Source organism: Doryrhamphus excisus, linkage group LG6 (assembly GCF_037039965.1).
Source record: "Doryrhamphus excisus strain RoL-2023G ecotype Guam linkage group LG6, RoL_Dexc_Guam_v1.1, whole genome shotgun sequence".
In the NCBI taxonomy this organism is placed as follows: domain Eukaryota; kingdom Metazoa; phylum Chordata; class Actinopteri; order Syngnathiformes; family Syngnathidae; genus Doryrhamphus; species Doryrhamphus excisus.
In genome coordinates, this window is record NC_136362.1 from 10,726,018 (window position 1) to 10,739,527 (window position 13,510).

At 35.3% G+C, this 13,510-nt stretch overlaps 1 protein-coding gene across 2 annotated transcripts in view; it reads left to right on the top strand.

Moving 5' to 3' along the window:
* The window catches only part of gad1b (glutamate decarboxylase 1b), a 22,057-nt gene continuing 8,547 nt past the window's right edge, over positions 1 to 13,510 (top strand). Inside the window, exons 1-6 of one of the 2 annotated variants that reach the window (XM_058069320.2) lie at positions 1 to 155; positions 632 to 746; positions 3,248 to 3,304; positions 4,727 to 4,861; positions 7,134 to 7,376; positions 9,803 to 9,893. In XM_058069320.2, the coding sequence (XP_057925303.1) occupies positions 671 to 746; positions 3,248 to 3,304; positions 4,727 to 4,861; positions 7,134 to 7,376; positions 9,803 to 9,893 (602 nt within the window). In that variant the 5' untranslated portion in view covers positions 1 to 155; positions 632 to 670. The remainder of the gene's footprint in view (positions 156 to 631; positions 747 to 3,247; positions 3,305 to 4,726; positions 4,862 to 7,133; positions 7,377 to 9,802; positions 9,894 to 13,510) is intronic. The other variant, XM_058069321.2, reaches the window with a different exon arrangement.

The window sequence follows — 13,510 nt, forward strand, 5'->3', positions numbered from 1 at the left end:
TATAAATAAGGCATAAAAATGTTCTTGAGGGAGACAGTGTTCACTTGTGCACCGCTGGATAGGATTTGATTGGCTCGCTTCTGTGCGCAACATCTACTGCGTGCGTGCGTGTGTGCGTGTGAGTGTGTGTGGATTCCTTCCGTGTACCTGCACCGGTAAGACGTATCTGATTCTATCACTTTGGCGCGTCTATTGTGCGTAAAACTGTAATCGCAATTCACCTTAATTGATATTTCGATTTTTTTTTTTACAAAAATGTCAATTAATCATAATTTAAATTCGTTTCATGTGTCATTTATACCTACAAAAATGGTCATATTTCACTTTATTTTTATGATTATTATTCGTCATTGTGATATACTGTAGCTTTGATACAATTTAATGCGTAATTTAATGCGTAATTTAATGCGTAAAAGGAAATATAGCAGCACGTTTCCGAAATGGATGTAAGTGTTTATCTCCACCCTTCATTGTGTCAAGGTCTGCTGCGGGTGCGCAATTGTGCTTCCAAAATTGCGCATCCAATCAGGTCAGGTTGGAAAATGTGCACGTGCAGATTTAATATATAGATATATATATATATGATAAAAAAAGTGTTTATTGAGCTTCATAAATCTTGTTTTATTTCCAGCTGAATTGAGTCTGATCTGGGGATCAGATTTTTTAAAAAATGGCCACGTCAGAACCGAGAGCCACCGGGGGGGACCAAGACCCCAACACCGCCAATTTAAGACCCCCATCCACAAGTATGTGAATAAACACGCCTATCGACACCCCCCCCCCCCTCACCCCCCATATGATGGTCTCATACTGTGCATGGCTGAGAGTATTTGGGTGCCTTGCTCAAAGTGCGCACACTCCATCAGTCTCTTCTACCGCCACCCCTCCTTCTCTGTCTGGGGGTGTTGTGGTGGTGGGGGGGGGGGGGGGGGGGGGCGACTCTCGACCGGGTCATTTGCTGTGTGGGCTCCGTCGTTAATCACTGCGGTTAAAAACAGAGCCATCACAGCTGCCTGTCTGTCTCCCCCCCCCCCATTGCTTGTCTGTCTGAGTGCGCAGAGTATAGTGCGCCATATCGAAAAAAAATGCCATTATAGTATTTTTTTAATGAGAATATTATATCCTGCAACATATTGCTTTGCACACGTTTGGAGTAGTGGTCGTTTTATATTGTGTTTTTGCACATTTTTTAAAATATTTTATAAATATTTTTTTGGAGATTTATTTTTTTAATGCAAATATTGATTATAATTCTAGATGTTTTTATTTAACACGTTTGCTGGGTTAGAATAAATATTATATCAATATGGATTCATGCTTGTGCGCAATGTTGCGTACATTAGCACTTATTCATTATAATTATGAATTTGGATATTTAAATTGTACTTATTTTTTATTCTAACTTGATTTTCAGCAGTGTTGATATTAATTAATTTATTTCTGATTTTTATTGCATGCATTTTGGGCCTTTTTTTCCCCCAAAAAATAATATTTTATTGAGATTTTGGTCATTTTTTCGTAATAAAAATACATATTTTCGTTGTTTTCTGACTTTAAATGAGTCAGAAAGGATTTTATGGAAATATTTTATATTATATATATACATTTTTCTGCGTCTTAGTCGTCATTTTGAGCAAATTAGGTAGAATATTCTGCCCTATGTTGCATGCATTAGCGCTTATGTGCAATTTCATGTAATTATTCATAATAATTGCGGACTTTTTACGATGAGGCAATTTTCTGCGCACGGTGTGTAAATGTTTGAATGCATATTTGATGCTGGATGGCGCCATTATGGATCTGTTATGTGCTTCATCTACAGTCTGGTGGCTGTATGTGTGTGTGTGTGTGTGTGTGTGTGTGTGTATTTGTTTACAATAAATATATGTATTTGATGATGTGAAAATTCGTTCTTTTTTTCCCTCCGTGATTCTGTCGCTTTGCATTTAGTCACAATGGGCCTCTTCTCTGCTCATGCATGCCCACTCGTGTGTGTATGTGTGTGTGTGTGTGTGTGTGTGTGTGTGTGTATGATAGACTATTATAAACGTCTGCTATATAGACTTCCGGGACATCACCAGCTCGCTCCAGTCACACACACACACACACACACACACACACGCGCAGTTTTACTCAATTAATTCCCGCCCTCCTCCGTGAGCTCATTTCACGGGTGTTAATTCCCGCACCCGCCCCCTTTGGCTGGGTGTGTGTGTGCGCGCGCGTGTGCGTGTGTTCCTATTGATTTGGCCTCATAGGTCGGAAATGTTAGGACTCTTCCCGTCACGAAAAAGTAAGCTTGGGCGATGCCGGGAAAAAAATTCTGGTATCGATCCCACGTCCACTCGGGCCGATACTGATTAGAATAGAAAATGGTCCTGTTTGAATTATTATTATTATTATTTTATTATTTTTTTAGGAGGGGGTAAAGAAACAGTTACAAAAAACATAACGAAATTTTTTTTATATTATTATAATATATTATAAATATTATATAATATGATATATTTTATATTTTCCTCTAATTGTTGACAAGTTTAATAAACAAATGAGTTCGATATCATCAATTTTTATTATTATTATTTTTATTTTTTGGGAGGAAGGCAAAGAAACAGTTAAAAACAACATAACAAAATATTTTTATTTTTTATCATATATTATAAATATAATATGTTATTTTATATTTTCCTGTAATTGTTGACAAGTTTAATAAACAAATGAGATTTTTTTTTATTATTATTATTATTGGGGGGAGGGGGGCAAAGAAGCACAGTTAAAAACAACATAACGAAATATTTTTTATATTTTTATAATATATTATAAATATTATGATGTATAATAATAATAATATAATATATATAATAATATAATAATATAATAAAATATAATAATATGATATAATATTTTATTTTATATTTTCATCTAATTGCTGACAAGTTTAATAAACAAATGAGTTCAATATCGTCGATTTTTCTCTTTTTTTTGGGTACCGACACTACCGAGATATCGATATCATTCCGGCTTCTCCATCATTATTCGACGCTTTCCCGCGCTCCACGTGCCGCCATTACGCCTTTAAACGTCCAAAGCATGGTGGTCGTCATGCATCCCCGCCGAAGCCGCCGCTTCCCTGCTACCGTGCTTGCTTGGCCGGCTTTTGCATCATCCATCCGTGGGGGGGGGGGGGGGGGGGGGGCTGCGCACAACATCCAACATTTAAAAAAAAAAAAGTTGTATTCTGTTTTAGCCTACGAGTATGCGTGGATGCACGGATGCACACGGAAACTGGGCATGAAGATTTGCGGTAAGTTTGTTTTGTTTTTGTGTAAATACGCCCATGATTGATACACTGGGGGGGGGGGGGGGGGGGGGACCCGGTCCGTGGACGTCAGTAGGGTCGTGTGTGCCAGATAAAGTGGCAGGTTGTTCAAATAGGCCACGGTTGAGGCAGGGAGAGAAGAGAACTGTCACAGCGTGTTTTCATCTTCTGAAGGTCAGTGGACATTAGCCCCGTGGGTGTGATGATGAGAGCTCCTCTCACCCACCCTGACCGCCCCCCGGACACGGACCGTGTCTTTTCCATTTTGCCTCCAAAGCAGACAAACAACACAGCAGCCCTTATGTATATATATGTATATATATATATGTATATGTATATATATATATATATATATATGTCATTTTTTCACTCAAAATTATTATCAATAATATGATATACAGTGGATGAAGCAGCACTCTTTAAATTTTTTTTTATTTTTTTCCTAAATTTTAGATATATATTTATGTTTTATATATTATTATATATATTATATATATATTATATATATATATGTATGTATAAACCTAAATATATATACCTAAATATATATATATTCAATAATATGATATACAGTGGATGAAGCAGCGCTCTTTTTAATTTTTTTTCTAAATTTTATATATATATATATATATATATATATATATATATATATGTATGTATAGGTATAAACCTAAATATATATACCTAAATATATATATATTCAATAATATGATATACAGTGGATGAAGCAGCACTCTTTTTAATTTTTAATTTTTTTTATTTTTATATATTTTATACCTATATATATATATAAAATTTATATATATATAGGTATAAAATATGTATCTAAAATTTATATATATATATATATAGGTATAAAATATGTATCTAAAATTTATATATATATATATATACCTATATATATATATATAGGTATAAAATATATATATAAAATTTAGAAAAAAAATTAAAAAAATTAAAAAGAGTGCTGCTTCATCCACTGTATATCATATTATTGATAATAATTTTGAGTGAAAACATAGCATTTAGTGATTTCCCATGTGAGAATTTACACTATGGTGACAATGTATGGGCCTGATTATGGGCCTGTTCACAAGCACCAATCACCATGCAGGCCCAGTGACAGCAGACATGCTGGCTTTTGGCCATACTTCATTAACCCTCTTTATATGTGTGTGTGTGTGTGTGTGTGTGTGTGTGAGCACAAATGGGGGTGTGGTCTATTTTCTATATATAGACTAGTTTTGCTTAGCCTCCATCAGAAATAGTTTTTAATGATGCATAACTAACAGTAAAAAAAGTGTAAAAAAAAGCCATTATTACAAAGATTCGACTGTGTGTGTGTTTTTGTGAGCGAGATGGAGATGTTTGGTGATAACTCGTGCACCTCCCCGTGCAACACGCTAGGGTTCCTGCAGAAGAACAACAGCCTGGAGGAGAAGGGCCGACTGGGCCAGAAGAACCTGCTCTCCTGTGACAACAGTGACAGGGATGCTCGCTTCCGACGCACCGAGACCGATTTCTCCAATCTCTTTGCCCGAGGTGAGAAACACCGTCATCGTAAAGCATGTTTAACTCTTCGTTTCTACCAGAGAATATTATTTTATTTACAATTTAAATACTTTATTGATGTATTTCTTTTATTTTTACTTTAACATTGAATTTCCCTTAATTAGGGTTGAACTATTATATGCTTTTAGTACATTATTTTCCCTCATAGAGAAGATAAGCATGTAAAAAGCAAATCATTTGTTTTTAGCATGTTAGCACATACTGTTAGCATACCACACGAGTAAACGTCTACAATTACAACATGAATGAATAGTTTTGTTAAAGTATACACAGAAAATGGTGGAAAAACGTGTAGTAATTGATACAAAAATGTGTATTTTTAACACACGACCTCCTCCTAGCTTGACTTTCATTTGTTTTTAGCATATTAGCACATACTGTTAGCATACCACATAAGCAAATGTCTACAATTAAAACATGAATGAATAATTTTGTTAAAGTATACACAGAAAATGGCGGAAAAACGTGCATTAATTGATACGAAAATGTGTATTTTTAACACACGGCCTCCTCCTAGCTTGATTTTCATTTGTTTTTAGCATATTAGCACATACTGTTAGCATACCACATAAGCAAACGTCTACAATTAAAACATGAATGAATAGTTTTGTTAAAGTATACACAGAAAATGGTGGTAAAACGTGCAGTAATTGATATGAAAATGTGTATTTTTAACACACGACCTCCTCCTAGCTTGATTTTCATTTGTTTTTAGCATACTAGCACATACTGTTAGCATACCAAATAAGCAAATGTCTACAATTACAACATGAATGAATAGTTTTGTTAAAGTATACACAGAAAATGGTGGAAAAATGTGCAATAATTGATACAAAAATTGTATTTTTGCTCGTCACTGATTGGAACAGCACACTATGGTGCGTTCAAAGACTGTTGAAGTCCGAAATGTCAACACTTTTCTGCGGAAAATGTGCTATGAAATGGTGATAACGTGCAATAATTGATACGAAAATGGGACTTTTTGACACACGGCCTCCTCCTAGCTTGATTTTCATTTGTTTTTAGCATGTTAGCACATACTGTTAGCATACCACACGAGTAAACGTCTACAATTACAACATGAATGAATAGTTTTGTTAAAGTATACACAGAAAATGGTGGAAAAACGTGCATTAATTGATACGAAAATGTGTATTTTTAACACACAGCTTCCTCCTAGCTTGATTTTCATTTGTTTTTAGCATATTAGCACATACTGTTAGCATACCACATAAACAAACGTCTACAATTAAAACATGAATGAATAGTTTTGTTAAAGTATACACAGAAAATGGTGGTAAAACGTGCATTAATTGATACGAAAATGTGTATTTTTAACACACGGCCTCCTCCTAGCTTGATTTTCATTTGTTTTTAGCATGTTAGCACATACTGTTAGCATACCACATAAGCAAACGTCTACAATTACAACATGAATGAATAGTTTTGTTAAAGTATACACAGAAAATGGTGGTAAAACGTGTAGTAATTGATACAAAAATGTGTATTTTTAACACACGGCCTCCTCCTAGCTTGATTTTCATTTGTTTTTAGCATATTAGCACATACTGTTAGCATACCACATAAACAAACGTTTACAATTAAAACATGAATGAATAGTTTTGTTAAAGTATACACAGAAAATGGTGGTAAAACGTGCAGTAATTGATACAAAAATGTGTATTTTTAACACATGACCTCATCCTAGCTTGATTTTGACATGCTACTCTGATTTCGGGTGCAACATTTGCAATAAAAGAGACTGCATCAAGCACTGATGGAACACAATTTAAGGATAAAATGCATGGGTACTCGCCACTGATCGGAACAGAACAATATGGTGCGTTCAAAGACTGTTGAAGTCCGAAATGTCAACACTCAATGAAAAAATTGTGGGAATTTTCTAACAGTGAATATATGAAACATTTATGAACATTTATGAAATGTTTTCTGTGGAAAATGTGCAGTAATTGATACGAAAATGTGACTTTGAAACACAGCCTCCTCCTAGCTTGATTTTGACATGATACTTCAATTTTGGGAGCAACATTTGCAATAAAAGGGAGAGCGTCATGCCCTGATGGAACACATTTAAAGCACTAATCGAACAATACACTATGGTGCGTTCAGAGACCGTTTCAACACTGGACACTCGAAATTTTTGGTACAAGTTATGAAATGTTTTCTGCGGAAAAAGCGCCTATTTTTGGATTTAAAAAAAAAAACTTATCTACCTTCCCAGACCTTCTGCCTGCAAAGAATGGAGAAGAACCGACCATGCAGTTCTTACTGGAAGTGGTGGACATCCTTACCAACTACGTGAAGAAGACTTTCGACCGCTCTACCAAGGTGCTGGACTTCCACCACCCTCACCAGCTTCTGGAAGGGATGGAGGGCTTCAACCTGGAGCTTTCCGACCAGCCGGAATCTCTGGAGCAGATCCTGGTGGACTGCAGAGACACGCTCAAATATGGCGTCCGGACAGGTAGGAAATAAACAAAGTGACTTGTATACAATCCTTTACGGGGTGTAGTGATAATCATGTGACGTAACGGTGAATCATCATGTGTTATTTAGGGCACCCATGCTAATAAGGCAACCCCCCCACCTGCCCCCCGCCCTCTCATCTGGCTTATTAAAGCAAGTGTTGCCGGAGGGCGTCCTGACACGGCCTGTTTGCAGCTGTTAAAATGACAGCGGCTAAACTGTCCCTTGGGATTTAAACCCGTACATCACTCGGTGGCCGCTTCACTTCTAACTCGGAGATTCATGTTCGCTTTCCCAAGAAACACAGACAAGAATTTAGGAGCTTTCCGTGGTGCTGAAATAATTCTCTCCTTTACTGTACGGGGCGCTTGATAGACAATGCAATAATAAGTGTGTACTTTATGGATCTGACAAGGGCCACTTTGATATTAATATTTTGTGAGGCAACAAAATATATTGGAAATTTTTATTCTCATATTTTGACTTGATTCCCGTAATATTTTGACTTGATTTTCGAAATATTATAACATTTTTGTCCACCTCATTTTCCAAAATGACAACTTCATTCTTTGTTTTATTTGTTTTTCATAATATTATGTATTTTTTATTTCATATTTCAACAACTTCAATGCAACTATAATATATTTTTAATATATTTTTCTCATAAAATTGTGACTTATTTTTTCCTTGACATGCATATTTTTTCTTGTTAAATTTGTGTGTGTTTTGTTATTTATTTTTCCAAATAGTTCAACTTTCTTTCTCATATTTATGACTTTATTGTCATAATATTTTGGCTTCAATCTTGTAATATTATAGCTTTTTCCCCCACCCCAATTTTCCAAAAATTACAAATTCATTGTTTGTTTGATTATTTATTATACATTTATTCTTGTATAATTGTGACTTTTTTCTCATTAGAAGATGCCATTTTTCTTCTTAATATTTTGACTTTATTCTCTGAAAATTTTGCAGTTTTTTTCCCCGTTTCTGCTGTTGCTTTTTCCCAACTATTTCAACTTTCTTCTTGTGAATCTCCTTCTCGTAATTATGACTTTATTTCCATAATATTTGACTTTATCTCATATCTCATAACAAGTTATAATAAGTTTTGTTTGTTTCTCATAACATTTTGACTTTTTTCTTTAAAATGATTTTATCTTAGGAGTTTGTTCACCTAAAAATTGCCACTTATTTTCTTGTTGGAATATTAATTTTCCAAAACTTTATTCTCATAATATTTCTGCTGTTTTCCCCTAGCTATTTCACCATTCATCTAGTAAATGTTCTTCTCTTATTTATGACTTTATTCCCATAATATTTTGACTTTATTCTCAAAATTTTACAACTTTTCCCCCAAATTTTTTAATTTTCTCCAAGGCATTTTACTCTTAATATTTGACTTTATTCTCATAACATTTCTGTTGTTTTGTTTTCATTTGTGCTGTTTTTTTCTCCCGAATATTTCATTTTTCTATATATACATTTTCTACTCTGATTTATGACTTTTTTCTCCACAATATTTTGACTTAATTCTGATCATTTTTTCTGCAACTGAATGTTCCAAAAAATATTGAAACTTTACGCTACTAAAACAATGTTACTTTTAGTCATAATATGACATCATTTAGGTGAATTAATAGTTTTTGTGAAATGAATTGACAGTTTTTCTCTTAATATTTTGACTTTATTCTTGTAATATTTCTGCTGTTTTCCCCTAGCTATTTCACCATTCATCTAGTAAATGTTCTTCTCTTAATTATAACTTTATTTCCATAATATTTTGACTCTATTACTGAAAATTTTACAACTTTTCCCCAAAATTTTACAATTTTCTCCAAGGCATTTTACTCTTAATATTTTGACTTTATTCTCATAACATTTCTGTTGTTTTGTTTTCATTTGTGCTGTTTTTTTCTCCCGAATATTTCATTTTTCTATATATACATTTTCTACTCTGATTTATGACTTTTTTCTCCACAAGATTTTGACTTAATTCTAATAATTTTTTCAAAAAATATTTCAACTTTACACGACTAAAACAATGTTACTTTTACTTGTAATATGACATCATTTAGGTGAATTAATAGTTTCTTGTGAAATGAATTTTCCGAATGTCCAATAAAAAAATGAAATGAGCCCTGGTTCCGCACTTTGGAGAGCCCTGGATGAGCTACTTACGATGTGAGCCGACTAGCAAGGCATTTACATTTCTATCCATGACTGCATTCAAGCTGAAGGGGTTTTTTAAGGCTGCGTGTGCAAAGGACCTTGGAGTCTAAACGGCTGTCGTACTTTAACCTTGTTAGCGGAGTGCTAAAACGATCTATTTAGGTTTTATTGCTCGGGGGGGTTCACATTAACACCAAATGTTAGCTAAGTAGGACACATACGACAATTAAACAACGTTTGTGTCCCTCTCAGGTCACCCTCGCTTCTTCAACCAGTTGTCCTCAGGCCTGGACATCATCGGTCTTGCCGGAGAGTGGCTCACCTCCACAGCTAACACCAACATGTAAGCCAAAACTCTCATCCTCCGTGGCCTGCTTGTGTGTACCCATTAATGGAAACCCCCGTCTGGATGCCATAACGCAATGTGCGTTTTGTAGGCCAGTTATTGTAAATGTTTTTTTCCCCCGTGTAGAGACCAGAGTGAATTGATAGACGGTTGGCAGCCGCTCTGCTGCGCCGTGTGTGTATAATCTCAGTGGGTCCAGCCTCAGGGGTGGTTAGATTGCATATTGATCCCGGGTCACAGTTACACGGGGGCCTCGTCTGATAGAGGGCACGAACCACATCAACACAGACGCTCCCCACAATGAAAACATTCATACTAGTGCATCATATCACAATGATGATATCACATGATTGCATTAAAAATATATACTGTATCGCGTATATGAAAATGACCAGCCGTGATAAGCTAATTTCCGCAAAAAAATGGATTCCTTATTTATAAATTTAATATTTTCATAGTTAGAGCATGGAAAACCTGTTTAGAACCTTCTAAATAGGAATTTTAATATGATTAGAGCCCTCTGGACATGAAATAACACCCCTATAGTCACATTTACACTTGTACCACCCAATACACATTATGGTACACATAATGTAATTGTATGGTCATATCACCTCGTACTTCGGTATGGGAAAAAAATTACAAAATTTAAAAATTCATCAAAAAAAACCCTTAAACTGTATTATGGAAAGCAGGAAGTGAACAAATGTAACAGTTACTGATTGTAAAAGTACCAGATGGAGGGGTAGGATTTAATAAGCTTTGCTTCTTACTACTCCTTTTGGACATGTGGAACTGGGAACTGATTATGAAAATAAAATAAAATAAAATAAAATAAAATAAAATAAAATAAAATAAAATAAAATAAAATAAAATAAAATAAAATAAAATAAAATAAAATAGGAAAGCAGGAAGTGAACAAATGTAACAGTTACTGATTGTAAAAGTAAACTGTATTATGGAAAGCAGGAAGTGAACAAATATAACAGTTACTGATTGTAAAAGTACCAGATGGAGGGGTAGGATTTAATAAGCTTTGCTTCTTCCTACTCCTTTTTGACATGTGGAACTGTGAACTGATTATGTGATGCATTCAATTGTAATCTGATGCATGTTCAAATGAAATAAAACCATTACCATTACATATAGTAGATAGAAAATAATTAATAGAAAATAAGGCATAAACAAGATATCATATAGACTCAAACAAAATGAAAATTAAAAAATGAAAATTTTACACTAATAATGCTTTTTCACCTATATAACAGACTCGGGATGCATTTTTTTCTTGAAATATATATAACATTTTAGCATATCTTCATGTGTTGCATCACAAAATGTGTAAGGATGCAAGAGTTTTTTTTTCAAGGACATGCAGGTCGGTTGGTTCAATAAAGTCTTTAACGGAGCGGCACGAGTATCAGAATAATAAGAACAATAAAACTCACCATGGGAGGTGGAAGAACAGGGAAAGAGAGATGCATCAGGTAACGGTAGTCCAGGAAAAAGCATGTGACCATGTTGACTGAGGATCGAACCAGCAACCACCAGGTTGAATTGACGACCACTCCATGACCTGTGCAAGCAAAATAAATTGATATTGAAAGTGTCCATTCATTTTCAATGGAAAATATGTCACAGAAAATACAGAAAAATAGACAATGGGGGAAAAGCCCTGATAGATACCCCCCCGAACTAAATATAGTCAAACCTCGGTTTTCGTTCCCCTCGGTTTTCATATAATTTGATTTTCATTACATATCTCCACTAAAAATGAGCATACTGCACAAAACAAACTAAGCGACTCCATATTGTCCATAGGTATGAATGTGAATGTGAATGGTTGTTTGTCTATATGTGCCCTGTGATTGGCTGGCCACCAGTCCAGGATGTACCCCGCCTGGGATAGGCTCCAGCACCCCCCGCAACCCTTTTGAGGAAAATTGGTAGAAAATGAATGAATGAATGAACAAAACAAACTAGTTTGTTTTCCCTAAACTGTGTCGTTCCGCAAAATGAAGCACCCAAACAAAGCACCCTATGACTTTTTATTGAGTGTAGCTCAATAAAAATAACCCGCCATGGGGCCCAAACAGAGCTGCAATTGCCGGCAATATATATAGATATAGAATGTGAGAAACACGACTATGTTAACGTAATAACTGCCCACAAACGTAATACAAATTTGCAGCTTTGAATGTAATAATCCCGCAAATGTAATAAATTTCCCACAAATGTAATAACATTTTCCCGCTGAATTTCTTACAAATTTAATAACTATTACATTAGCAGGAAATTATTATATTTTGTTTGTGGGCCTACATGTGCATTTTAGTTACAGTATATTACTGTATGTGTGATTTTGTGTCTATATGGGGAAGAAATAATGAAAAGAAATAATAAAATATAATAATAATAATAGTAATAACATTTTATTAAAACAATTGCAATTATGTTATCTTTTTTAATTTAAAATAAATTATAATTTAATAATTAAAGATTCCTTTCATGTATTCAAATGATACTTTTTGAATAATATTTTTTCCACAAAAAAAATTGCAAATCATAAACGAGTGTGCCCCCCAGCACCCAAAATCAGAGTAAACAGGAAACAGACATCAGAAAATAAAAGCACAGATGTATAAATGATGAAGAAAAACCGAAGCAAAGGCAAACAAAAGGATTAACACGACGTATTTTGAATATTAATATAAGAATAAAAGATCATCAACACAAATTGAGGCACTTCATTTATCCTATTTCTCAAATCATTAGTCAGGACGCCGCCCCATTTTCTGTATCGCAGGCACCGGGTTCTAGCAGCAAAGCTTTCCGGTCCATTGACTGCAGGCTCATTGTTGAACTGGTCTTAGCCAGCTGGGCTCCACACTGTCACACAATGTCCTAAAGGCATCGGGCAAAAAAAAAAAAAAAAAAAAAACATGTCACACTGTGGAAAGTGTGCCCGTCGTGGCTCCCCGTGGAGCAGCCCCAGCCCTGGTAGATACTGTCGGACTCGGTGGTGCTTTACGGCGCCGAGAGTGACGTTGCGGGTCATCAGGGTTAGTCATATAAAAGACACACATTAAAAAAGACACACACACACATGAGTGCCCTTGATGATGGTAATAAGGGCATTTAGAGGCGGTCCCTGGAGACGGGCAGGTGACTGAGGAGTAATTTTCACCCTCAAAAGACCAATGATTGGCTCTGATTGTGATAATCATCACCATTATTGCCATTACAGCGCGAAATGGCTCTCAAGGAGGAGAATTTTAAAGAGCTTTGGGAATATTAGAACGTTGTGTGTCCTTCTTTTGGTTTCCATTTTGGACAATACAGTAATCCCTTATTTGTCATAGTTATTGAAAGATTTTATAGTTAGAACATAGAAAACCAAGGCTGCACGGTGGCAGAGTGGTTTACACACATGCCTCACAGCTAGGAGACCTGAGTTCAATTCCACCCTCGGCCATTTCTGTGTGGCATTTCCATGTTCTCCCCGTGCATGAATGTGAGTGTGAATGGTTGTTTGTCTATATGTGCCCAGTGATTGGCTGGCCACCAGCCAATCGCCTGAAGACAGCTGGGATAGGCTCCAGCACCTCCCGAAG